Source organism: Heterodontus francisci, chromosome 40 (genome assembly GCF_036365525.1).
Source record: "Heterodontus francisci isolate sHetFra1 chromosome 40, sHetFra1.hap1, whole genome shotgun sequence".
NCBI lineage: Eukaryota > Metazoa > Chordata > Chondrichthyes > Heterodontiformes > Heterodontidae > Heterodontus > Heterodontus francisci.
Window position 1 is genome coordinate 21286384 of NC_090410.1, and position 27287 is coordinate 21313670.

The following is a 27287-nucleotide window of genomic DNA, read 5'->3' on the forward strand; positions in this document are numbered from 1 at the left end:
TCACTGCTACACTGTTCACCAATTTACATTTAATAATGAATTTACCAGGAGGCAAACTGCCCCTATCAATTAAATTTCATTAAATTGCCTGCATAGATAACAGCCTTGTGTACATCAATCAAGCAACATTTCAACTGTAAGGCTGAAGGTAGAACTTTAACAATGCAACTTCCTCAGATAAATAACTATTACATAAAGGGGATGGGTTTAGGAGCAATTCTATCCACACAAGGTCAACGTGGAAGTTAAACTTCATGAAAGATCACTCTGGATGAAGAGACCTTCTATCCCATTTGGTTTCACCCTTCTGAAACAGCAACCCTACTGTCTTGCCATTACAGCAGTCTGTTGTTTCTTATATACATCCAGCGTCTGGCTGACTCTTTCTAGCTACTGAATATGTTCTGTATAAAGAAATACACTGATGCTGTCCTAATTTTGCTCTTTACAACTACAATTATTTACCTTCTTGTCCTGTTATATATGAAAATATTATTCCAGGTTTACTTTCTCTATTGAGCATCCTACATACTGTGGGTATTGAGGATAAACTTTTACTGTTTCTTTAATGGTTACTGACCTGTGTGGTACACTGAGATTATTGACAATTAATGAATTTCTTGGAATTCTTGATTTCGACGCAAGGTTTCCAAACCCATCTCTACTTCTATTTGAATGAGTCTGCAAAGAAGAACAAAAGTCTGCACAATGACAGAAGTGGCAGAAAACTTGCATCTCATCGAGTGGAAGACTACCTTAAAAAAAACACATGATTCCTGCATACCAAGTTTTAAGCCAATTATGGCAACATTTGAGAGACAGAAGTCAGGCATTTCCCTATAGCAGAAAAGAAGCGATTCTGGTGGTAATTCAAGCTTAACAGCATCTTGCTCCCGGAATATTATTTGCAGGTGCTGGTAAACTATTGCAGCAACTTAAACACCTGGCCAACTTGGTCCACCAACAGATCTAGGCTCCTAGGAAATGCTAGGTGATCGTACTGACCAGGTGGACAGTACGCACCAACTTCACCATCCAGGGTCCTTACTACCGACAACTCCTCATTCTGAGACAAGATCCCACCCCAAGTTGCAAATGCTTAGTGGCCAGAGTCCATGGTGATTTTCTTCCCCTCCTCACTGAATGAAGACTGGCCCATTCTCAGAGATGAAGTGATTTGGTTTTCCTCCCAAAAACTAATATCTCTACCTTATCGGCCACAAAGTACTGGACAAGCAGCTGAGAGGAGCAGTGTCTCTGACACAGGGAAGAATCTAGAAAAAAAAATTCAATCTGAAAAAGTGATGTCAGAGGAGTGGTAGAGCCCAAGGAAGTACACCTAAGGAATTTATTTTAAACCTAAGTCAAGTGTATAATTTATTATATAATTGAGTGTTTAATTAATTAAATCTAGGAGGATAAAATTAAAATGAACTAAAAATAGAGGATACTAACGTTAAAGGGTTCTGAATTTTCAATAAATTAGTATCTGACATATATAGATAATGAATTAAGTAAATAATAAAACAAAGGAGCTGATAAACAAAAACAAGTAGCAAAGGAACAGGAACTGGAGCAATTTAAAGAGAGACCCTAATTTTAAAGAAATACATTGGGATCCCTACTATAAAGCGGTACACGGCGCCCATATCTCGAGTCCGCGTTATAGGTCAGACCACATTATTTCACTGCTGGTGCCTAGCGTTCAGATTTGATCCTGCTAGTTCCAGGGCCAATACTGCGTGCATATTCCTAGTTTCCAGTCCTCATGCATCAAACTAAATAAATAAAGCAGATGCTGTGTAAAATTAAATAATTAAATGGCTGCTTTTACTTTTTATTTTTTTGGGCGGCAGTGGCGCAGTGGTTAGCACCACAGCCTCACAGCTCCAGCAACCCGGGTTCAGTTCTCGGCAAGTTGTCCCTGTGACCGCGTGGGTTTCCGCCAGGCGCCCCGGTTTCCTTCCACAGCCAAAGATTTGCAGGTTGATAGGTAAATTGGCCATTGTAAATTGCCCCTAGTGTAGGTAGGCGGTAACAGAATGGTGGGGATGTGGTAGGGAATATGGGATTAATGTAGGATTAGTATAAATGGGTGGTTGTTGCTCGGCACAAATTCGGTGGGCCCAATGGCCTGTTTCAGTGCTGTATCTCTCTATGACTCTTGACTAAAGTGGGTGGCTGTGGGGAAAGGGGAGGTAGTGGGGGAGGCTTATAGCTGCATTTGCAGAATGAAAGTTTTGTGGTCAAGTCAAGACCTGCATTATACAGAGTTCTGCGCTTTAGCAGACCATGTTACAGCGGGGCCCCAGTTTAATGAAACAAATAAATAAGGTTATATAGGAATGGCAGTGCAGCTTCTGTGCCGCAAATGTAGTATGTGGAATTTTGTGTGCATCATAATCCTGGACAACCACATCTGCAGTAAATGTCTGCATCTTAAGGAAATTCAGCTCAGAGTTCTCGAGCTTGAGTCCGAGGTGCAGACATTGCAAGGCATCAGAGAGGGGAAAAAGTATTAGCTGGACACTTTGATCCAGGAGGTAGTCACACCCCTTAGGTTTGGAACTAGTACAGGCCTGGTTAGTGGTCAGGGACAGGAGGGTGCAACTGAGTCAGGCAGGTCAGGGGACCCCATGTGCAATGATGGAGGAGCCCTCAGCCTTTGCCCTTATCCAACAGGTACAAGGTTCTTGCTGCCTAGGTGGAGGAGGGTAAAGCCTGGAGGTGGACCAGCAAACTGACCATCATACCATGGTACAGGTGGCCATTCAAATGGCAGTGGTAGGGGGATAGATTCTGCAGCCATGACCAGAAATTCTAAAGGTTCTGTTGCCTGCCGGTTGCCAGAGTTAAAGACATCTCCTCATGGGCGGAGACAAACTTGGAATGGGAGGAGGAGGAGGATCCAGTTGTTATGGTCCATTTAGGAACCAACACAGGAAGAACTAGGAATGATGTTCTGCTGAATGAGTTTGAGGAACTAGGAACTAACCAATTTGAAACACAGAACCTCACAGGTAGTAACCTCTGGATTGCCTGGTGCACATGCAAATTGGCATAAAGATAAATGCATTGTTGAAAGAGTGGTGTGGGAGACAGGAGTTTTGCTTCATGGGCCACTGACACCAGTACTGGGTAAAGATGGAACTGTTTGTTAAGCTCCACTTAAACCTGTGTCCTGGCGAATTGAATAACTAGGGCAGTAGACAGGGCTTTATATTAATGAAGGGGAGGAGGGTATAGGGAGGATTCAGGAAAGGGTAAATTCAAAAGCAGTAAGGGAAAGTCAAGGCTGTGGAGCAGAGTAGTGATTTGGGTAAGAATAAGCAGAGTGGGTTAGGAAGGGGTAGAGAATTCAGGGCATTAAGGTGACATCAGGGAAATAAATAGAAAAAAGGTAAAGCTAAAGTACTGTATCTGAATGCGCAAAGCATTCGCAACAAAATAGATGAATTGCACAATTAGAAACTAATAGGTTTGATCTAATAGCCATTACAGACATGGTTGCAGAATGGCTAAGGTTGGGAACTAGATATTCCAGTACACTTGACTTTTAGAAGTGATAGGCAAATGGAATAGGAGGGGGGGTACACACAAGAATTAGGAGGAGTAGGCCATTCAGTCCTTCGAGCCTGCTCTGCTATTTGATAAGATCATGGCTGATCTGATTGTGGCCTCAACACCACCTACCTGTCTGCCTCCCATAACCTTTGACTCTCTTGTCAATCAAAAATCTATCCAACTCAGCCTTGAATATATTCAATGACCTAGCCTCCACTGCTCTCTGGTGAAGAGAATTCCACAGACTAATGACCCTCTGAGACCCTCTCCTCATCTCAACTTAAATGGGACACCCCTAATTTTTAAATTGTCTCCTAGTTCAAGTCTCCCTGACAATAAAGGATAGGATAAAGACAGTAGAGAGAAAGGATTTTAGCTCAGAAAATCAACATGTAAAATCAGTTTGGGTGGAGCTAAGAAACAAGAAGGGGCAGAACACACTTGTGGGAGTAGTTTATCTGTCCTCAAACAGTAGTTGTAGTGTCAGGCAGAGAATAAATCAGGAAATTAGAGGTGCATGTGAAAAGGATAATAAAGTAATCATGGGGAACATTAATCTTCAATAGCCTAGCCAAACTAAATTTGCAGTAATAGTGTGGAGGATGAGTTTATGGAATGTATACAAGATAGTTTTCTAGATCAGTACATCAAGGAACCAACTAGGGAACAGGCTATTTTAGATCTAGTATTGTTTAATGAAAAAGGTTTAATTAATAATCTTGTAGTAAAGCAGCCTCCAGGGAATAGTGATCATAATATGATAGAATTTTAAATTGAGTTTGAGTATAATTTAGTTAAGTCCAAATCTAGGATTTTAAATTTGAACAAAGCAAACTACATCGGTATGGAGCAAGTTGGGCAAGGTAGATTGGAAACACATTAAAAGATACGACGGTAGATAAACAATGGTAAATATTGAAAAGAATTAATTCTTAATTTGTAATATCCATTCTCTTAAGGAAAAAAAACCACGGGAAAAGTGGTTCACTTGTGGATACCAGGAGATGTTAAAGCTGGTAATAGATTAAAGAAAGAGGCTTACAATGTTAACAAAAATAATAGTAACCTGAGGATTGGGAGGATTTTACAATTCAGCAAAGGATAACCAAGAAATTGATTAAAAGAATATGAGTAAATAAACCATCAAGGGTGTTATGGAAGTGATTGTTTTTTTTTTGTGAAAATATTTTTGAGGAATTCATTGTCAAACTGAATAAATGTTGGACCAGTTTTTTTTCAAAGAGAGTCATCAAGGGGACACTGAAAGAACTGGTTTGGCAACAATGTACTGGCTGTCACATGGCTCAAGTTAAAAATAGAACAGAAACCCTGGTAACAGGGGATGATGTGGGCAGAGATGTCAGTCACGCGTCCTGATAGGACAAGCCAGGGAGCAGCAGAGCACACCTGACGGGGCAGTAGACTCATAAGCTTTTGGTTGTAGTGTCAGTGTGTTTTATCTTCTGGAGTGTGTGGCTGATAAAGTTAGCCTGCTGCTGAGGAAGTAAAGGAAGGAGAGAAGACGACAACCCAGCTCACTTTCCAGCATTTCTCAAAGATCCTGAGAAGTCCACTGTGTCAATTCATCTCGACTCCTGTCTTTAAAGAAAGCTTGCTAAATTAATTCTTAATGCTGCCTGAAAAGAACAGTTCTAAAAGATCCCAGTGACCCGTGTATGCCAGTTTTGGAACAGCATATCTCATCTGCTGTTTTATTCAAAAACGAGCAAGTAATCAGCCCAAGTGTTTGTTTTTCTCTCTTAACAGAGCTCTGAATTTTAAAAATCCCTTTTATTTTTCCAGTCAACCGGTGTATGTGTGTGCTTGTGTGAGAGTGAGAGAGTGAGTGAGGGGCTAAGGTAAAAAAGGGACTTTAAAAATTTAAATGTGTGTTTAAGCGTTACTTCATTACCAGTTAAGACTTGTTCTATGATAAACTGATAATTTTGTTTTCATTAAAGAAACCTGTTTAGTGTGCTCTATTCTGGGAAAAATAGAGTATATGATTGACTGTATTAGTAAGTGGGAAAATTTAAAAATATATTTTGTGACCTGTGGAGAAGTGGGACTAGAATAAACAGTGCACTCCTTCCACCTCTATCATAACAAGAGACAATGGGCGGCACAGTGGTTAGCACCGCAGCCTCACAGCTCCAGCGACCCGGGTTCAATTCTGGGTACTGCCTGTGCAGAGTTTGCAAGTTCTCCCTGTGTCTGCGTGGGTTTTCGCTGGGTGCTCCGGTTTCCTCCCACAGCCAAAGACTTGCAGGTTGATAGGTAAATTGGCCATTATAAATTTCCCCTAGTATAGGTAGGTGGTAAAGAAATATATAGGGACCGGTGGGGATGTGATAGGAATATGGGATTAGTGTAGGATTAGTATAAATGGGTGGTTGATGGTCGGCACAGACTTGGTGGGCCGAAGGGCCTGTTTCAGTGCTGTATCTCTAAATAAAATAAATTCTGAGTAAAAATGAAGAGATTATCAAATGTAAACAGAGCCCATTAGAGACAGAGACAGGAAAAATTATAATGGGGACTAAGAAAATGGCAGAGACATGAAACAAATACTTTGTATCTGTCTTCATGATAGAACACACAAGAAACATTCAGAAAAGAGTGGGGAACCAAGGGTCTAGTGAGAATGGGGAACTTAATGAAGTTAGCGTAAGTAAAGAAATAGCACTGAAGAAATTACTGGAACTAAAAGACGACAAATCCCCTGGACCTGAAGGTAGCTACAGAAATAGTGGATGCATTGATTCTGGAACAGTCCCCATGGATTGGAAAGTAGTAAACGTAAGCCCACTAGTCAAGAAAGGAGGGGTGGGGGGAGGTTGGGGGGGGTGGAAGGAAGAGAAAACCGTAAACTACAGGCTGGTTAGCCTGACATCAGCAATAAGGAAAATATTGTAATCTATTATTAAGGACATGGTAATAGGGTACTTAAGAGAATCATAATATGACAGGCAGAGTCAACAAGGATTTATGAAAGGGAGATTATATTTGACAGATCTGTTCAGAGTTTTTTTTTGAGGTTTTAACTAGCAGGCTAGGTAAGGGGAACCAGTGAATATTGGTTCACCAAATTTGCAAAACGTATTCAATAAGGTGCCACACAAGAGGTTACAGCACAAAATTGGGGCTCATGGATTAAGGATATTATATTAGCATGGATTGGGGATTGGTTAACAGAGAGAAAACAGAGTAGGAATAAACAGATCATTTGAGTTGGCAGACTGTAACCAGCGGAGTACTATAAGGATCAGTGCTGAGCAATGCTCCCTCCAAGGTGTGCATGGATGCGCAGTAACCCGAAAGGTACTACGCAAGTAGCTCACTAGTTGCTCAGTTTTAGATAATGCATGTGTGTGGCCATTTCAAAATATTTGAAGGCAACACAGTGAAGTGAGCAGGCCTCGCCCAACACAAAAAAAATTTAGAGAGAACATTGGTGCTTGGACCTCAGCTACTTACAATCTATAGCAATGACCCAGATGAGGGCACCGAGTGTAATGTATCCAAGATTATTGACAATAGTTGGGAGAGTAAGCTGTGAGGAGGACGCAAAGAGGGTGCAAAGGGACATAGACCGGTTGTGAGAATGGGCGACAGGCAGGTGGAATATAATGCGGGCAAGTGTGAAGTTGTTCACTTTGGAAAGAAAAATAAAAGATAGTAAAATATTTTTAATTGTGCGAGACTTGGTAAATGTTGGTATTCAGAGGATCATGGGTGTACATGTACACAAATCACAGAAAGTTAAGATTCAGGTACAGCAAGCAATTAGGAAGGCAAATGGTACGTTGGCCTTTATTACAAAGCAGCTGGAGTACAAGAGTAAAGAAGTCTTATACAATTGTATAGGGCATTGGTCAGACCACATCTGAAGTTGTGTGTGTAGTTTTGGTCTCCTTACTTAAGTAAGGACAGACTTGATATAGAGGGAGTGCAAGGAAGGCTTACTAGACTGATTCTTGGGATGAGAGGATTGTCCGACGATGAGAAATTGAGTACACTAGGCTTAGTTCCCTAGACTTTAGAAGAATGTGGTGTGATCTAATTGTAACATATAAAATTTCCTAAGGGGTAGATGCTTGGAAGATGTTTCTCCTGGCTGGAAAGTCTAGGGGTCAGTCTCAGAATAAGAGGTCAGCCACTTAGGCCTGATGAGAAATTTCTTCACATAAAGGATTGTGTATCTTTGGAATTCTCTACTCCTAGAGCTGTAGATGCTCAGTCAATAAGTATATTCAAGGCAAAGGTTGATAGATTTTTGGGTACTAAGGGAATTAAGGGATATGGGTTAGTGCAGGAAGACAGAGTTGAGGATGAAGATCAGCCACGATCTTAGTGAATGGCGCAGCATGCTCAAAGGGTCAAATGGCCTACACCTCCTATTTCTTATGTTCCTATCCCTCCCCTTGATGACCTAACTGCATTGCCTTAGCATTAGAGCACCTAGTTGTTTTTTTTTAAAAAGTACATTGAGTGTTCTGGTAACCCATTCCAGCTACTGACTATGCTGTGTAATTGAAATAGTTTGCCCTAAACTTAACATGTAGATACAGCAAACAGTTAGGAAGGCAATTGGTATGCTGGCCTTTATTACAAATACAAAGGCCTTGGTGCATCTGAAAACACTGTTTCAGGTTTACTTTATCAAGCTGAGTATCCTACATACTAGGGTAAGCTTTGAAGGATTCACTCCATTAAGAAACTCTGATTGTTGCTTGAAAAAGACGAACACTAAATGGAATGGAGATTAGACTAGGAGGCTCACAGAAAGGCACCAATGCAAACATCACTGCTCAAATGGTCTATGTCTCAGCTATAACACTTTTTCCAGAGGGGAAAAGGAAAGAAAAATTCACCACAGGATAAACCTGCGCTATTTAACTAGGCATCAAACTAACTGGAAAAAAAAATTACAGCTTTTTGCCTTTTGCCAAAGAACCAAAGTAACTGGTGTTGAGCCTGGAACAAGCCACATTATGTCTGATTGCATAATACAAAGGACCATTTTAGTCATGGGTGTTACAAAAGGATTGTAAGCCCTAAGCTTGAGAGCAGTCAGTTTAGTGCCTGAATTTTTTCCCATCTATTCTCATTCATAGGAAAATCAATGAACCACAAAAATGTATATTCCATACATACCTGTACGCCCAACTCTGCTTCAGTCACAGCTTCTGTATTTAAATTGAATGAACAATTCCAGAACTTGGAGCTTCTAAAGGACTCTTCTTTCAATGCAGTAAAGACATCGTCTTCCTCATCATTCAAATGCTCCTCTTTTATGGTCACAGTGCAGATTTCAGAGCTGTCAGAATCAACGGGCTCACCGGCATTTATTTCTGACAAATCTCTCTCAACCTTAATTTGGGCTTCACTGGGCTTGTCGACATTAAGTTCACATTTCAATTGTTCTATGCAATCTGTCCTTTTGTGATCCTCTGCAAAGCTGCTGTTCTCTGGTACCCATTTTGTTTCGTAAGCTCCAGTGACTGTAATGTTCTCGCTTTTGATAGGAAAGGTTCTAACGGTACCAACTCTTTGATCATATTCCTCTGGCTCAGAAGGTTTTATTGGATTCATTTTCATTTTTAAGTCAAACATGTCATTGTTTAATTCATCAACATTTGCTTTTGACTGGCAACCAGCCAAAGGAATGATACTGTATGGTCTGTTGTGTTGTCCAGCCTCCGGCGTGGTGGTATCTGGAAATAGTGACTGGAATGGAGAAACTTGATCCGCCAAATTCCAAGTTGTAGCACTAGTCTGAAGTTGTGGCTTTGTTGTAACACAGGTGACAACGTTACACAGAGGTGTGGAAGTGCACAAACCTGCCCCAACACTTGTTTCTTCTGATGAACCAGTTTTGGTACACAATTCTGAATTTGTAGCAGCTGTGTTACAATGAGGAGTGTTAGCATCACCTACCAAAGTAGTAGCTGTAGGTGTGAGGATTTCGACCAGTGGAGATGTTCCTGTAATTGAAACATTATTCTTCAAAATCATTTCTCAATTATTTAGGTTAAAAGGGAATTCATTTTTCCATTGTCCAGGACTTTCATTTCGCCTTTACGGTGAAGCGCAAGATTTTTTTTAAAAAAGAACAATTGAATAACAGTCACCATAACAAAAAAGGTTTCATGTGAACTGCTCAAAAAAAATTGAACCACTGCTGAAAAGCTTCTTAATGAAAGAAACTTCAGCTCAGCAACTGCAAAGTGCTCCAAAAAACCCTATCATTCAAAATAAAATATTCAACTCATGCAATTTCAGTAACTAAATTGAACCAACCTTTGGATCATCTAGTTGTGAATAGGACACCATTATATTACAAACTCTTTTTAAAATCTCATAAGCATGTCAACAAACTGGTGTACATGAATGATCAGATACATGTTTCAAATCTCCAAGCAGAGTTGAAAAGTTCACCAGCTTGTAGACATTAATTGCGAGTAAGTTTTTTTTAAAAAAAAGAACCAACTTATCCAAAAAGACTCGGATTCATATAGCACCTTTCACGACCACTGGATATCTCAAAGTGCTTTACAGCCAATGACATACTTATTGAAGTGTAGTCACTGTTGTAATGTTGGAATCGTGGCAGCCAATATGTAAACAGCAAACTCCAACAAACAGCAATGTGATAATGACCAGATAATCTGTTTTTGTGATATTGATTGAGGGACAAAATCCAGCAACAACACCAATGCTTCATATTCTTCCCAGAGCGTACCAATTAAATACCATCAGTGCCCTTTCACCTCCTGAGTCCAGACTTCACTGCACCCAGACTGCTAGGCCTAAGGTTATTGGGCCATCTGCTGCCTGCAAAGATACTATGTGAAATGAGTTTAGAGGACCTTTTGCAGACTCAGAAATGTGTCTGCAATCCTCCAATCACAGTTTTCACAAGCTCCAAGACCCCGCATTATTGCATGTAATAAGGTTAGGTTGGGTGGCAAAGATGAACAAAAGAAAAAGCAGGAAGAAATTACTTTGAATACCTAACATGTGTGGTAACTATATTTTATAGAGAATCAGTGCTGAATATTCAGTTTGTTCCTAGATACCATACCTAGAATGGGAGATTGAGGAATGTTAAGCTGTTGCACTGGAGCTTGTTCCGGAGTCTTTGTGTAAACTAGCTGGAATATCTTCCCACTGGAGTGTCTGTATAACTGTCGGCCATCAGCAGTCTTAATAGGCTGAAGCATTAGACTGTCTCCTGGCTGTAGCTTCAAGGTGTTTGGGACAGCAATACAATGCCGACGAACATCTTGATCCAGAGAGTCAGCTGATCCTGATAAGAAGGCAGCCCATTAAAAAAACTGCATGACAAGCCAATGAGCCAAACTATTCAGCCTAATTAGGTAACTTCTACAGAAATAAACATTTTTTTCCAGTGACTTTCACCTACTTCTGCCATATAATCCATTTTTTAAGACAGGGATACCAATGACATTGGTGATGCAGTCACTCAATGTATATTAATTCAGAGGTCACACAAAGCTATATATGAGTTTAGGTCTGACAAAAGGTCATGAATCTTAAACATAAACTTGTTTCTCTCTCCACAGATGGTGCCTGACCTGTTGAGTAATGCTAGCATTTTCTGCTTTTATTTAACATATAAATGCAAGGTGTACATCAAAATTGATATTGCAATGAAAAGGGTACATTGTTTTCTTCACTACTCTCTCCTCTCTCAAAATATTGTTTTTAATTCAGATGTTGTTATATTTTGGCTGAATTAATGCATCTACATGAACTCTCCAGATGGGCTTCAAGCTGCTGTTTCAGACATGAAATAACTACATCTCCTATCCCCCACCCCTTCTCCCACAGCATTTGCAACATCTTGCTCGTTCTGCACCATCTACACTCTTGAACTTAGCATAACAAAAATGTAAAATTTCAGATATTTATCATACACGCACAAAATGAAGTGACCAGATGGATCTGACCAGAAATCCTCAATCTCAAACCTACCTGAAGACAATCCAGAAGAATTAGTCTTACACAGTAGGTAACGGGTTGGAGGAGTAGATGGAGTCTCAGATTTGCATTGAGATACAACAGGATTCACAAAACAGCTTGGAGTTGGTGTTGGAGTTGTATTGGTCACCAATGTACTCAAAGCCCCAATTCTCTGGAATGTAGTGATTGCAGATCTAATAGAAGGAGAGGGGGCTTTGGACACATTTTTCACAGTAGTGTCAGTAGCTGCAATAGAGACTCCTTGTTCCCTTTTCTGGGCTACTGTTGTAGGAAATGATTGCGCTTTATCTTCTGCTGCAGAAAAAATAGAATTGGGAGGTGAAGCACATAATACCAGGTTATTGACGCTATGATCACTTGTTGCAGCAAAGTGATTTAATTACATTTATACAATTTTTTAAAAATTCATTCATGGGATGTGGGTGTCTCAGGTAAGGCTGGCAGTTACTGCCCATTCCTAATTGCTCTTGAGCAGGTGGAGATAAGCCACCTTCTTGGATCACTACGGTCCTGGTGGTGTAGGTACACCCACAGTGCTGTTTGGAAGGAAGTTCTCGGACTTTGACCTAGCAATGGTGAAGGAACGGCGATATAGTTCCAAGTCAGGATGATGTGTGACTCGGAGGGGAACTTGCTGGTGATGGTGTTCTCACGTGCCTGCTGCCTTTGTCATTTTAGGAGGTAGAGGTCGCAGGTTTGGAAGGTGCAGTCGAAGGAGCCTTGGCAAGATGCTGAATGTATCTTGTAGTTGATGCACACTGCTGCCACAGTGTGCCAGTGGTGGGAGGAGTCAATGTTTAAGGTGATGGATGGAGTGCCAATCAAGTGGGCTACTTTGCTCCAGAAGGTCTCAAGCTTCTTGTTGGAGCTGCACACATTCAGACAAGTGGGAAGCATTCCAATACACTCCTGACTGCTGCTACATGTAGTGGCTCAGTTCATTTTTAAGGATGCAACACGGAACTGATTCACTATTGATGTACAGATATTAGCAGTAGGGGCATGATTGCTGACACTTAAGTTTCTTGAGAACCTATAGGTCATAGGACCAGCAGTAGGCCATTTAGCACCTAAAGTCTGTTCCACCATTCAATGCGATCATAACTGATCGGTGACATAACTCCAAATACTTGCCTTTGCCTCATATCCCCCAATACCCATGGTTAACAAAAACCTATCAATCTAAGATTTTAATTAACAACTGATTGAGCATCAATTGCCATTTGCAGAAGAGAGTTCCAAATTTCTACCAACCTGAAAGGTCTGGCTCTAATTTTATGTCCCCTAGTCCTAGACTCCCCAACCAGAGGAAATAGTTTCTCTCCAATTACCCCATCTACCTCCCTTAACATCTTGAAAATTTCAATCAAACCAATCCTTAACCTTCTAAATTCGAATGAATTGTGTAATCTCTTCTCAGAGCTTTGACCTGATCTGTTGGGTTGTGGGATCACTTATCTCTGTCTACAGTATGTTGCTTCCGTTGTTTGACATGCAAGTAGTCCTGTGTTGTAGCTTCACCAGGTTGACATCTCAGTTTTAAGTATGCCTGGTGTTGCTCCTGACATGCTCTCCTGCACTCTTTATTGAACCAGGGATGATCCTTTGGCTTGATGGTAATGGCAGAGTGAAGGATATGCCAGGTTACATATTGTGGTTGAGTACAATCTGTTGCTGCTGATGATCCACAGCACCTCATGGATGCCCAGTTTTGAGCTGCTAGATCTGTTCTGAATCTATCCCATTTAGCACAGCAGTAGTGCCACACAACATGATGGAGGGTATCTTAAGTGTGAAGACAGGACTTCATTTTCACAAGGATTCAAGTAACTCTTATCAATACTGTCATGGACAGATTCATCTGCAACAGGTAAATTGGGGAGGACAAGGTCTAGTAGGTGCTTCGCTCTTTTTGGTTCCCTACCAGCTACCAGAGGCCCAGTCTGGCAGATATGTCCTTCAGGATCTGGCCAGCAGTGGTGCCACCGAGTCACTCTTGCTGATGGACAGTGAAGTCCCCCATCCAGAGTACATTCTGTGCCCTTGCTTCTTTAAGTGGTGTTCAATATGGAGGAGTACTGATTCATCAGCTGCGGGAGGGAGGTAACTGGTAATCAGCAGGAGGTTTCCGTGCCCATGTCTGACCTGATGTCATGAGACTTCATGGGATCCGGAGTCAATGTTGATGACTCCTAGGGCAACTCCCTCCCAACTGTATACCACCATGCTGCCACCTCTGGTGGTTCTGTCCTACAGGTGGGACAGGACATACCCAAAGATGGTGATGTCTGGGACACTGGATGTAAGGTATGTTTCCATGAGTATGACTATGTCAGGCTGTTGCTCGACTAATCTGTGGGGCAGCTCTCCCAATTTTTGCACAAGCCCCCAGAAAGTAAGTCAGGAGGACTTTGCAGGGTAGACAGGGCTGGGTTTGCTGTTGTCGTTTCCAGTGCCTAGGTCAATGCTGGGTGTTCCATCCAGTTTATTCCTGTTCAGTATAATAGTAAGGGAATTAGTATTAAGAATATTAGAACAGAGCAGATATGGAGGCATTAATTAAAATTAACAGTCTATACAAGATATTAACAAATTGTAAACGAGGGAGTAGAGATTTTTTTCTTAGATTATGCATGGCCAGCTGAGACCTGTTGCTTGTAATTTCTGTGCCATGTGGGAACCTCAAGACACTTCATGCATCTTGGAGACCATTTGTAGGAGTGTCTCCAGCTGCTTGAGCTCAAGCTCAGGATTTTTGAGCTTATGGGGCAGCTGGAGTCACTGTGGTGCATCAGGGAGGATGACAGTTTCTTGGATGTGGACATTCCAGGATGTGGTCACCCCACAGGCAATGAGAGTTCAGAATAGAAGATAGCTGAGCACCTTGAAGAGTGGGAAGAGGCAGAAAGTGCAGGAGCATTCAGGATAATGGGAAGAATCTTGGTAGTGTAGATGAGCAGAGAGATCTTGGTGTCCAGGTACATAAATCCCTGAAAGTTGCCACCCAGGTTAATAGAGCTGTTAAGAAGGCATATGGTGTGTTAGCTTTTATTAGTAGGGGGATCGAGTTTAGGAGCCATGAGGTCATGCTGCAGCTGTACAGAACTCTGGTGCGGCCGCACCTGGAGTATTGCGTGCAGTTCTGGTCACCGCATTATAGGAAGGATGTGGAAGCTTTGGAAAAGGTGCAGAGGAGATTTACTAGGATGTTGCCTGGTATGGAGGGAAGGTCTTACAAGGAAAGGCTGAGGGACTTGAGGTTGTTTTCGTTAGAGAGAAGGAGGAGAAGAGGTGACTTAATAGAGACATATAAGATAATCAGAGGGCTGGACAGGGTGGATAGTGAGAGCCTTTTTCCTCGGATGGTGATGGCAAACACGAGGGGACATAGCTTTAAGTTGAGGGGTGATAGATATAGGGGCAGATGTCAGAGGTAGTTTCTTTACTCAGAGAGTAGTAGGGGCGTGGAACGCCCTGCCTGCAACAGTAGTAGACTCGCCAACTTTAAGGGCATTTAAGTGGTCATTGGATAGACATATGGATGAAAATGGAATAGTGTAGGTCAGATGGTTTCACAGGTCGGCGCAACATCGAGGGCTGAAGGGCCTGTACTGCGCTGTAATGTTCTATGTTCTATGATATGTGCTACTCTCAAACTGGTAATCAGATTTGGAGACTGCTAGGAGTGACGACACCTTGAAGGAATGCAGTCCAGACCTTGGCACCAATGGGCAAGGGGTTGCACAGGCGGGAACAGCAAAGAGTAGAAATGAAGTCACTATAGCAGATTCCATTGTTAGGGGGACAGATGGGCATTTCTGCAACTGTCATCGTGGGTCCCACATGGTGCGTTGGCTCCCTGGTGCAAGGACATCATGGACAGAATGCAGAAAATTCTGCAGGAGAAAGGGAGCGAGCCAGAATTTATGCTACACGTTGGTGACACATAGGGAGCAGGTACTGAGGCCCTACAGTCAGACTTTTAGGAGCTAGGGAAGAAGTTAAAGACTAGAACCTTCAAGGTAGTAATCTCTGGATTACTTTCAGTGCCACACACCAGCGAAAGTAGAAACAGGAAGACTGGGAGGATCAATGCATAGTTTGAGGCATGCTGCAGGACGGAGGGCTTCAGATTCTTGGGGCATTGGTATCAGTTTTGGGGCAGGAGGCACCTATTCAAAAGGGACGTGCTGCACCTCAACAGGACTGAGTGCAAAGTCCTTTGCAGGGAGATTCACTAGTGTAGTTGGGGAGCTTTTAAACTAAATTGGCAGGGAGATGGGTGCCAGCATATAGAAACAGAAAAGAGGAATAAGGTGTATAAAGGAATGAGAGTGTTGGTTAGTATTGGAGAAGGAAGTAGTACTATATTAGATAAGAAAAGATGAAGGACTACGAAGAATACAAAGGTACCTTTACAATGCATGTATGTAAGCAAGCACAAATAGCCTTGCAAGAATATGATGTTGTGGCAATAATGGAAACAAGCTTAAAAATAGTGAGGTCTTGGCATTTCATATTCAAGAACACCAGATGTTCAGAAAAGAACGGGAAGGGAAAAGAAAAAATGTGGAGTGGCAATACTGATTAAGGAAGACTTTGTAGTGTTGGAAAGGGAGGATGTCCTTGAGGGGGAAAGGACAGAATCCATTTGGTTAGAGTTGAGAAGCAAGAAAGGTATGATCATGCTACTGGGGATATCTATAAGCCTCCAAATAGTGAGAGAGAGAGAGAAACAGAGGAGCAATTCTGCAAGGAAATCACAGAGTTGGCAAGAACTATAGAGTGGTAACATTGGGGATCCTCAATTATCCAGATATTGATTGGGATAATGTTAGAGTAAAGAGGAACGATGGGAGGAATTTCTGCAATGTGTTCAGGAGAACCTTCTTGTATGTTCTCGGCTCAACCAGGAAGGAGGTGGGCCAAGTGCCAGTGGGGGAACACTTTCGTAAGAGTGATCATTGTATCATAAGGTTTAGATTAGTAATAGAGAAGAGCACGGAACAATCTAAAGCAGAATTTCTAAAATGGAAGAGGGCTGACTTCAATGGGAGAAGAGGGGATCTAGCCAGGATAAAATGGAACCAAAGATTAACAGGAAAAACTGTAACGAACAATGGGTGATCTTTAAGGAGGCGATGTTTCAGATACTAGCTAGGTACATCCCAACAAAGGTAAAAGGTAAAGGAACCAACGTCAGGGCTCCTTGGATGACAAAGCAGATAGAGAATATGATGAAACAAAAAAAGGGGCTTAAGATGCAGGTCAGGTGAATTCTTCAAGCGAGAACCAGGTCAAATACAATAAGCTGAGGAGGGGAATGAAGAGGAAAATGAGCCTGACAAAGAGAGAATGTGAGAATAGAATGGCAATTAACATAAAGGGGAATCCAAAAATCTATTAGCAAGGAAATAGTAAGCAGAGGTGGAGGTGGGCCTATTAGGGACAATGAGGGTGATATGCTTTGGTGCACAGGGCAAGGCTAGAATACTTAATGAGTACTTTGTATCGGCGTTTATTAAGGAAGAGGATGCTGACAAAATATTGGTAGAAGCAGAGATGGTAGATAGAAGTAATGGATGGAGTGAAAATTGATCGGCAGGATGTATGGGAAACCCTGGCTATGTTTAGTCACCTGGTCTGGATGACTTGCATCCCAAATTGCTAAAGGAAATGGGAGCGGAGAGAGTGGAAAGGTTTGCCATAATCTTCCAATCAGCAGGGATTTGTAAAACTGAATTTTTTGGTGAGTTAACAGAGAAGGTTAATGAAGGAAAAGCAATGGATGTTGTCTATATGGATTAAGCTAGCATTTGACAAAATACCACATAAAATTGAGGCTCATGGAATAGGAGGGTCAATGTCAGCTTGGATAAAAACAACAGAAAACAGCAAGTCATGGTAAATGGTTGTTTTTCAGACTGGAGGATGGTACACAGTGGTGTTCCCCAAGGGTCAGTGCTAGGATCACTGCTTTTTTTGGTACATATAAATAACTTGGATATTGGAATCCAGAGTAAAATTTCAAAATCTGCCATGATACCAAACTTGGAGGTGTGGCAGACAGCAAAGATGATACCAATCAGCTGCTACAGGACATAGATAGACCAGCAGGATGGGCAGACAAGTGGCAAAGAAGTATGAGATGATGTATTTTGGCACAAGAGATAGGAAGAGACAATGTAGATTAATTGTCACAGTTCTAAAGATTGTACAGGGATAGTGCGACCTGGGGTTCACGTGCATAGATCTTTGAAGGCGGCAGGACATGTTGACAGTGAAATGTGCATGGGATCTTGCATTTTACAAATAGAGGTATTGAGTACAAAAGCAGAGAAGTTGTGCTGAACTTTCATAAAGCTCTGGTTAGGCCCCAACTGGAATACTGCATCCAGTTCTAATCACCACACGTTAGGAAGAAAGTGAGGGTCCTTGACAGGGTGCAAAGGAAGTTTACCAGAATGGTTCGAGGGATGAGGAATTTTAGCTACAAGGTTAGGTTGGAGAAGCTGGGATTGTTCTTCTTGGAATTCTACTGTGGCAGCTGGTGACATTTAAATTCAATTAATTAATAAAAAAGGTCTGGAGATGAAAGCTAGTCTCACTAATGGGGCCATGAAACTATCAATGATTATCATAAAAACCCATCTGGTTCACCAACGTCCTTTAGGAAAGGAAATCTGTCATCTTTACCTGGTCTGGCCCACCTGTGACCCCACAGAAATGTGGTTGACTCTTAACTGCCCTGTGCAATGGCCTAACAAGCCACTTAGTTCAAGGGCAATTAGGGATGGATAACAAATGCTGGCCTGCCAGGACGCCCACATCCCATGAAAGAACAAATAAAAAGCAAAGGAGATTGAAGGGAGATTTGCTGGAGCTGTACAAGACTATGACAGGTTTAGTTTAGTTTAGTTTAGATATACAGCACTGAAACAGGCCCTTCGGCCCACCGAGTCTGTGCCGACCATCTAATCCTACACTAATTCCATATTCCTACCACATCCCCACCTGTCCTTATATTTCCCTACCACCTACCTATACTAAGGGAAATTTATAATGGCCAATTAACCTATCAACCAGCAAGTCTTTGGCATGTGGGAGGAAACCGGAGCACCCGGAGGAAACCCACGCAGACACAGGGAGAACTTGCAATCTCCACACAGGCAGTACCCAGAATTGAACCCGGGTCGCTGGAGCTGTGAGGCTGCGGTGCTAACCACTGCGCCACTGTGATAAGGTAAATAAAGTGGTTCCCATTAGCTAATGGTATACAGACGAGGAGATACAGATTTAAGATTTTGGGCAATAGCTATCCTTTGTGTACCTTATTTAAACCCATCATAATCTTGTACACTGCTATCAAATCTCCTTGCAATCTCCTTTGTTCCAAGGAGAACAATCGCAGCTTCTCCAACCTAACCTTGCAGCTAAAATCCCTCATCCCTGGAATCATTCTGGTAAATTTCCTCTGCACTCTCTCAAGGACCCTCACATCCCACTATACCTGCACACTCTTTAGCACTGTGCCATTTAGTCTGCATTGCCTCTTCCTATCCCTTCTGCCAAAACACCTCACACTTCTCCATATTAAATTCCATCTGCCACTCGTCTGCCAGCTTATTTTTTTTTTATTCATTTGTAGGATGTGGACATTGCTGGCTAGGCCAGCATTTATTGCCCTTGACCTGAGTGGCTTGCTACGCCATTTCAGAGGGCATTTTAAGTATCAACCACATTGCTGTGGATCTGGAGTCACATGTAGGCCAGACCAGGTAAATTTCCTTCCCTCAAGGACATTAATGAACCAGATGGGTTTTTACAATAATCAACAATGGTTTCATGGTCATCAATAGACTAGCTTTTAAAAAAAATTCCAGATATATTAATTGAATTCAAATTCCACCATCTGCCGTGGTGGGATTCAAACCCTTGTCCCCAGAGCATTAGCCTGGGATCTGGATTACTAGTCCAGTAACATTACCACTGCACCACCTATCATCTTTCCTGTATGCCACACCTCCAAGTTTGGAGAAATTTTACTCTCTATTCCAAGATACAAGTCATTGATATATCAAAAAAGCAGTGGGCCTAGCAATGATCTTTGGGGAACACCACTGTCTACCACCCTCCAGTCTGAAGAGAAACTACTTACCACTGCTGTTTTCTGTTCTTAAGCCAATTTCTTTGTCCAAGTTGACACTGACTCTCCTATTCCATAAGCCTCAAACTTGTTAACCAGCCTTTTATGTGCTACGTTGCCAAATACCATCTTAATCCATTCAGATAACATCCATTGCTTTCCCTTCATCAAAAAATTCAATGAGATTACTCAAGCACGAACTGCCTTTTACAAATCCATGCTGGCTCTCCTGAATTAACTTATATCTCTCCAACTGTCTGTTGACTGATTCCCACAATTATTGTTTCTAAAACCTTACCCACCACTGATGTTAAACTGACCAGCCCATAGTTACTAGGAATCCTTACACCTTTTCTTGAATAAGGGTGTCATATTTGCCACTCTCCAATATTCTGGCACCTCTCCCATATCTAGGGAAGATTGGAAGATTATGGTAAGCCTTTCCACTATTTATACTCTCAGCTCCATCAGCAACCTGGGATGCAAGCCATCCGGACCAGGCGACTTATCCACTGCCAGGTTTTCCAGTACATCCTGCTGACTAATTTTCACCCCACCCATTACCTCTACCATCTCTGCTTCTACTAATATTTTGTCAGCATCCTCTTCCTTAGTAAATATAGATACAAAGTACTCATAAGGTATTTTCGTTTCACCCTGTGCCTCGAAACAGATATCACCCTTTGTCCCACTACGCATTACCATTTCCATGCTGGTAAGAGGCTAGCTTCCCGTTTATGTTAACTACCACTCTATTCTCATATTTTTGCTTTTCCAGTCTTCATTTCTCTCAATTTATTGTATTTAGCTTGGTTCTTGCTTGAAGAATTCACTTGACATGCATTATACACCCTCTTTAATTTGTTTCATCATATTCTCGATATGTAGGGGTAGGCGGTGGCGTAGTGGTATTATCACTGGACTAGTAACCCAGAGACCCAGGGTATTTCTCTGGGGACATGGGTTCGAATCCCACCACAGTGAAAGGTGGAATTTGAATTCAATTAATCTGGAATTAAAAGCTAGTCTAATGATGGCCATGAAACCATTGTCGACTGTTGTAAAAACCCATCTGGTTCACAAATGTCCTTTAGGGAAGGAAATCTGCTGTCCTTACCTGGTCTGGCCTACATGTGACTCTCGACCCACAGCAATGTGGTTAACTCTTACATGCCCTCTGAAATGGCTAGCAAGCCACTCAGTTGTACCTAACCGCTACGAAGTCAATAAAAAGGAATGAAACCAGATGGACCACCCGGCATCGACCCAGGAACCGGAAACGACAATGGCAAACCCAGCCCTGTCGACCCTGCAAAGTCTTCCTTACAAACATCTGGGGGCTTGTGCCAAAGTTGGGAGAGCTGTCCCACAGACTAGTCAAGCAACAGCCTGACATAGTCATACTCACGGAATCATACCGAACAGACAATGTCCCAGACACTGCCTTCACCATCCCCGGGTATGTCCTGTCCCACCGGCAGGACAGACCCACCAGAGGTGGCGGGACAGTGGTATACAATAGGGAGGGAGTTGCCCTGGGAGTCCTCAACATCGACTCCGGACCCCATGAAGTCTCATGGCATCAGGTCAAACATGGGCAAGGTAACCTCCTACTGATTACCACCTACCGCTCTCCCTCAGCTGATGACTCAGTACTCCACCATGTTGAACACCACTTGGAGGAAGCACTGAGGGTGGCAAGGGCACAAAATGTACTCTGGGTGGGGTACTTCAATATCCATCACCAAGAGTGGCTCGGTAGCACCACTACTGACCGGGCTGGCCGAGTCCTAAAGGACATAGCTGCTAGACTGGGTCTGCGGCAGGTGGTGGGGGAACCAACACGAGGGAAAAACATACTTGACCTCGTCCTCACCAATCTGCCAGCTGCAGATGCTTCTGCCCGTGACAGTATTGGTAGGATGACCACCGCACAGTCCTTGTGGAGACGAAGTCCTGCCTTCACATTGAGCATACTGTCCGTCGTGTTGTGTGGCACTATCACCGTGCTAAATGAGATAGATTTCGAACAGATCTAGCAATGCAAAACTGGGCATCCATGAGGCGCTGTGGGCCATCAGCAGCAGCAGAATTGTACTCAACCACAATCTGTAACCTCATGGCCCGGCATATCCCCACTCTACCATTACCATCAAGCCAGGGGACCAACCCTGGTTCAATGAAGAGTGCAGGAGGGCATGCGAGGAGCAGCACCAGGCATACCTCAAAATGAGGTGTCAACCTGGTGAAGCTACAACACAGTACTATCTGCGTGCCAAACTGCGTAAGTAGCATGCGATAGACAGCGCTAAGCGATCCCATAACCAACGGATCAGATCGAAGCTCTGCAGTCCTGCCACATCCAGCCGTGTCCTCACAATACTGCAACTGTGGCCTAACCAGCGTTTTATTCAGTTCCAGCATTACATCCCTGCTTTTGTATTCTATACCTCGGCCAATAAAGGAAAGCATTCCATATGTCGTCTTCACTTTATGTACCTGGCCTACCACCTTCAGGGACCTGTGGACACGCACTCCAAAGTCTCTCACTTCTTCTACCCCTCTCAAAATCTTCCCAATAATTGTGTATTACCTCGCTTTATTTGCCATCCACGCAGGCTCTCTGGTGGAATGACAGTTGTGGCTCCTGGGTGACAAGGGTTATCCACTGAAGACATGACTATTGACACCAGTGTGGAACCCCACCAGGGAGGCGCATGAGACCTCTTAAGGGCGACCATTGAGCAAGCCATTGGACTTTTGAAAATACGATTCAGAACCTTACACTGTTCAGGGGGAGCCCTTCAATACAGCCTATCAAAGGTCTCCCTTACTGTGGTGGTATGCTGCACTCTGCAGAACCTGGCACAGCAGAGAGGAGTGTAAGTAGCACCGAATGACTCGATTGAGTGCAGCATCTCCTGTGACGATGAAGAGAAGGGGACAGGAGGCAATATCAGGTGGGCAGTGGACGTGCATAGGTGGCGTTGCTGGGAGCAGCCACTGACATACATGTCAAGGAAATCCGGGACTCCCTCATCCAGACGAAATTCAGCATGCGACTCCCCATGCCGCCACTGGACTCTTGCCAGCTGCTTCCCTGCAGATGCCCTCGTGACCTGCAAAGCCATGCTGTCCTAGGCCCTGTGAGGACACCCTCCCAAGGTCCTTCTGCATCCTCACCGACACCCCTTTCAGCTCCATGTCCCAGCGTTTGGGCACAGCCTCCTCGGGAAGTGAGAATCACAGGAGACATGGAGCTGAGGCATAACATATGTGTTAAATAATAAGCCAATATACAGTGCCATACATGAAAGAAATTCATCGCCACAAGTCCCTTTGTGCAGCTAGTTTGCTAGCTAACGAGTTCACTATCCAGTGCTTCTGCATTGTGCTCCCCCTGTGGCTGGAGCTGATGTGGGAGAAGCCTCCTGGTCTTGCTGCTCCAGCGCCTGAGATGCCCATTAGATGGCAGACGTCCTCTAGGTTGCTGGGCCCTTCTGCGGCCCAGCGTGGACAGCGGCACCTGCATCTATGCAGGGGCAACCTCTGTCATCAGGGCTGGGAGCAGTGTGTGTGTCACCATCAGAGTGTTCAAGGGGCCGCTGTCATAGCTAGGGGCGCCACAAGCTTGCACACCCCTGCTTACCAGTCTCGGTACGCCACCTGACAACTGGTCCATGCTTCTCTGAGCGATGATGCCAACACAGCGATCAAAACTGCTCAAGGTTGACACCATACTGACACCTCCTGCATGCGCTCAGAGGCCTGTCACATGAGGCTGTCCATGAGGGTCGCCACCCTCTCAACGAGGAAGCCATTCGCTCATAAACCAGAGACGTGGCGCCACTCATGGCATGGATGCAGTCCCGCATATTGCGCGCATGGGAGGAAACAGCCTCTGGGAACTCTGACAGATGTCTACACATTTCCTTCTGCTGCTCCAGGAGCACCTACTTTGATGACCCCAAGGCGCAGCATTTGCTTGGAGCTGAGCATTGCTGGTCCTGTCCTCCGTCCTCCAAGGGGGACTGGCCACAGCTGTCACTGCCTCTGTCACCTGCTCCAGTGGGCATGTGCCATGGTCACCAGCTGGTGCCACTCCTTCAGGCCCCAAGAGGTGACAGTATCTGCCCTGGCAGAGGGTGTGCTGGACTGATGTGGTGGTGCATCTTTAGAGAAGCACCTCCTCCTCTGAATTGTTTGCTGCCTCCGATGGCCTCATCTGTGCCACCTCCACCTCTATGCTTGTGGGAGAGACAACAGCACATTTAATACCATCCCTAAGCACCCCTTGTCTCTATATGCTCCTGAGTGTCAGATGGTCATCATGGACTACATTGGTGCCACTGATGAGTCAACTGAGAAGTACTGGTGTCCGCAACCAGCGCAGCTCTCACTCTGTCTGGGCCCCAATCCTGATTGACATTGGCGACAGACTGGCCTGCTGCCAACCAACCAATCTCCATCACCTCCTCCTCCATCAATGTTGCAATTACAATGAAGGGACTGCCACCTGTCCATGTCTCGTGCATTGTGAGCGCTCTTCTCCTGCAAAGACACAAAGAAATAGTCTCACACAATGTACCTGCCCCTGTTCCACTTTCAGTGGTCATCACTGTGGCAATGGGAGGCCTGGTGCTGGCATTTATCCATGCTTGGCACGTATTTGTGTGCAAATGATTGGCCATGGTGCTCTGGTGTAAGGCTTCCCTCTGTCATGACGCACACAGTGGTCCCTTTGAGTCCCTGTGCATGGATATTCCACGACACAGTATGCATGGCATCTGTATGACACACGCAGGGCTGCCACCTTGCCAGCCTTTTACAAGGTCATTGAAGCACTTCTGGCGCTGCACCCAGGTTCTTGCGACCACTTTGCGGCTGCTAACCTTCTCCGTGAGGCTGCCTCCAGCTCCCCCTCCCCTCCTCTGGCAAAAGGGCCCACTTCCTATCCCTCACTGCCTGTAGGAGTAGCTCCAGGGACAGGTCACTACATCATGGAGCTACCCATCCTCTGGTTCTTTCCATTCCTCCACACATTGCCTTCTGCTACACCCCTTCCTGAGACTTCTCTGTGTGCAACCAATATGAAGGCCCTTTAAAGATGGCGCCCTCACGCTTGCTGTCAGCACTAACTCCCGCCCGCTAAACATTATTGGTTGGCACTCCTGTTAATTGGCCACATAGCGCAAGATACGGTCAGCAGTCCCACCATATGCGCGTAGAGTGTCGTGACCCTGATATGACCCCATGTCAGGATCACAACCTAAACAAGAATGCCCAGCCATTGGGCCTTTAATTGGACAGGCTCACACTGACTCCTGTATGGGAGTCACATTTACCCCTGCATGGAGCAGACACTATGGCACCAAGCGGAGATGGAAAGCCAATTTGAATACTTAAAGGCCCAATTAAGGGCAATTTTTATTTTTCCCAGTGACAGAGGGGCTCCTGTTGCATGGGAAGGCTGCCAGCTGCATGGAGGTGGCCTCTTAGCAGCTTCCTGGGGAGGGGGGGGATGATGGGAGGCAGGGGTCGCCATCAGAACCGGAAGCACTTTCGCCCAGAGAGGGGGCAGCAAAGACGGCAGGAGGGGTTTCCCCTCCGTTCTTCGGGGCAGCCCGCTTAGCCAATTTAAAAGTGTACATAATGCTCACCCTTCTGAGGGTGTCTCTAGTTTAAGGTGCCCTCGCATTCTCCTTGCTGCCTCAGCAGTGGCCACCACTCTCCAGACCCCTCTGGTTGGGCCAGAAGTGTGGTAGGCCCCATGAAAGTATACCCAGGATTACAAGGTGTTAGGACAAGGCTCAGGTATTTGGCTGCAGGAAGAGGAACGTCTGGTGTGACACTTGCTGTGAATCAAAGTGAGGGAACTCTGGGTAAATTTTGTGTGAGAAAGTGGAAAACCAGGTCAGATGTTTCATTGCAGGATCAAATGGAACTTAAAGCAAATAAAAAAAAGAATCTAATGAAGCCAATTTCATGACCACTGGACGTCTCAAAGCAGTTTAGAGCCAGTGAAGTACTTTTGAAGTGTAGTACTGGTGCATTGCAGGAAATAAGGCAGCCAATTTTGTGCACAGCAAGGCCCCAGAAACAGAAGTGTGATAATGCCAGATTATCTGTTTTGTGATGTTTTTCTGAGGGATAAATATTGTCCAGGACACTGGGGATAACTCCCCTGGTCGTCTTCCAAATGTTGCCAGGGCATCTTTTATGTCACCAGAGAAGGCAGATGGGGCCTCAGTTTAACGTCTGATCCGAGAGACAACACCTTGGACAGTGCAGCACTCCCTCAATATTGAGCTGGAGTATCAATGTAGATTTTTGTGCCTAAGTCCTAGAGTGGGACTTGAACCTACAATTTTTTTTGACCTAGAGGCCAGAGTGCTATCCACTGAGCCACTTTGAAAGATGCTTTATAAGTCAGGATGTCTCAAGAAAGATATAAAAGATGTATTCGCCAAAGACTTGCAGGTTGACAGGTAAATTGTCCATTGTAAATTGCCCCTAGTGTTGGTAGGTGGTAGGAGAATTGAGGGAAGGGGGGGTGTGGTTCGGAATATGGGATTAATGTAGGATTAGTATAAATGGGTGGTTGATGGTCGGCACAGACTCGGTGGGCCAAAGGGCCTGTTTCAGTGCTGTGTGTCTCTCTCTCTCTGATCAGTGCAAAAGATAAGGCTGAAGCATTTGCAACAATCTTCAGCCAGAAGTGCTGAGTTGATGATCCATCTCGGCCTCCGCCTGAAGTCCCCAGCATCACAGATGCCAGACTTCAGCCAATTCGATTCACTCCGCGTGCTATCAAGAAACGACTGAAGGCACTGGATACTGCAAAAGCTATGGGCCCTGACAACATTCCAGCAATAGTACTGAAGACCGGTGCTCCAGAACTTGCAGCGCCCCTAGCCAAGCTGTTCCAGTACAGCTACAGCACTGCCGTCTACCCTGCAATGCGAAAAATTGCCCAGGTATGTCCTGTACACAAAAAGCAGGACAAGTCCAACCCGGCCAATTATCACCCCATCAGCCTACTCTCAATCATCAGTAAAGTGATGGAAGGTGTCATCAACAGTGCCATCAAGCGGCACTTGCTTAGCAATAACCTGCTCAGTGACGCTCAGTTTGGGTTCCTCCAGGGCCACTCAGCTCCTGACCTCATTACAGCCTTGGTTCAAACATGGACAAAAGAGCTGAACTCCAGAGGTGAGGTGAGAGTGATTGCCCTCGACATCAAGGCAACATTTGACAGAGTATGGCATCAAGGAGCCCGAGCAAAACTGAGGTCAATGGGAATCAGGGGGAAAACCCTCTGCTGGCTGGAGTCATACCTAGCGCAAAGGAAGATGGTTGTGGTTGTTGGAGGTCAATCATCTGAGCTCCAGGACATCACTGCAAGAGTTCCTCAGGGTAGTGTCCTAGGCCCAACCATCTTCAGCTGCTTCATCAATGATCTTCCTTCAATCGTAAGGTCAGAAGTGGGGATGTTCGCTGATGATTGCACAATGTTCAGCACCATTCGTGACTCCTCAGATACTGAAGCAGTCCGTGTAGAAATGCA

At 44.2% G+C, this 27287-nt stretch overlaps 1 protein-coding gene across 6 annotated transcripts in view; it reads right to left on the reverse strand.

Annotated features, from left to right (window-relative positions):
* Window positions 1–27287, reverse strand: part of LOC137353139 (uncharacterized) — a 136837-nt gene that overhangs the window by 77761 nt on the left and 31789 nt on the right. For all 6 annotated transcript variants that reach the window (XM_068019176.1, XM_068019177.1, XM_068019180.1 and 3 more), the window contains exons 11-14: window positions 11566–11868; window positions 10652–10876; window positions 8722–9551; window positions 581–681 (exon numbers count right to left, since the gene is read on the reverse strand). In XM_068019176.1, the coding sequence (XP_067875277.1) occupies window positions 581–681; window positions 8722–9551; window positions 10652–10876; window positions 11566–11868 (1459 nt within the window). The remainder of the gene's footprint in view (window positions 1–580; window positions 682–8721; window positions 9552–10651; window positions 10877–11565; window positions 11869–27287) is intronic.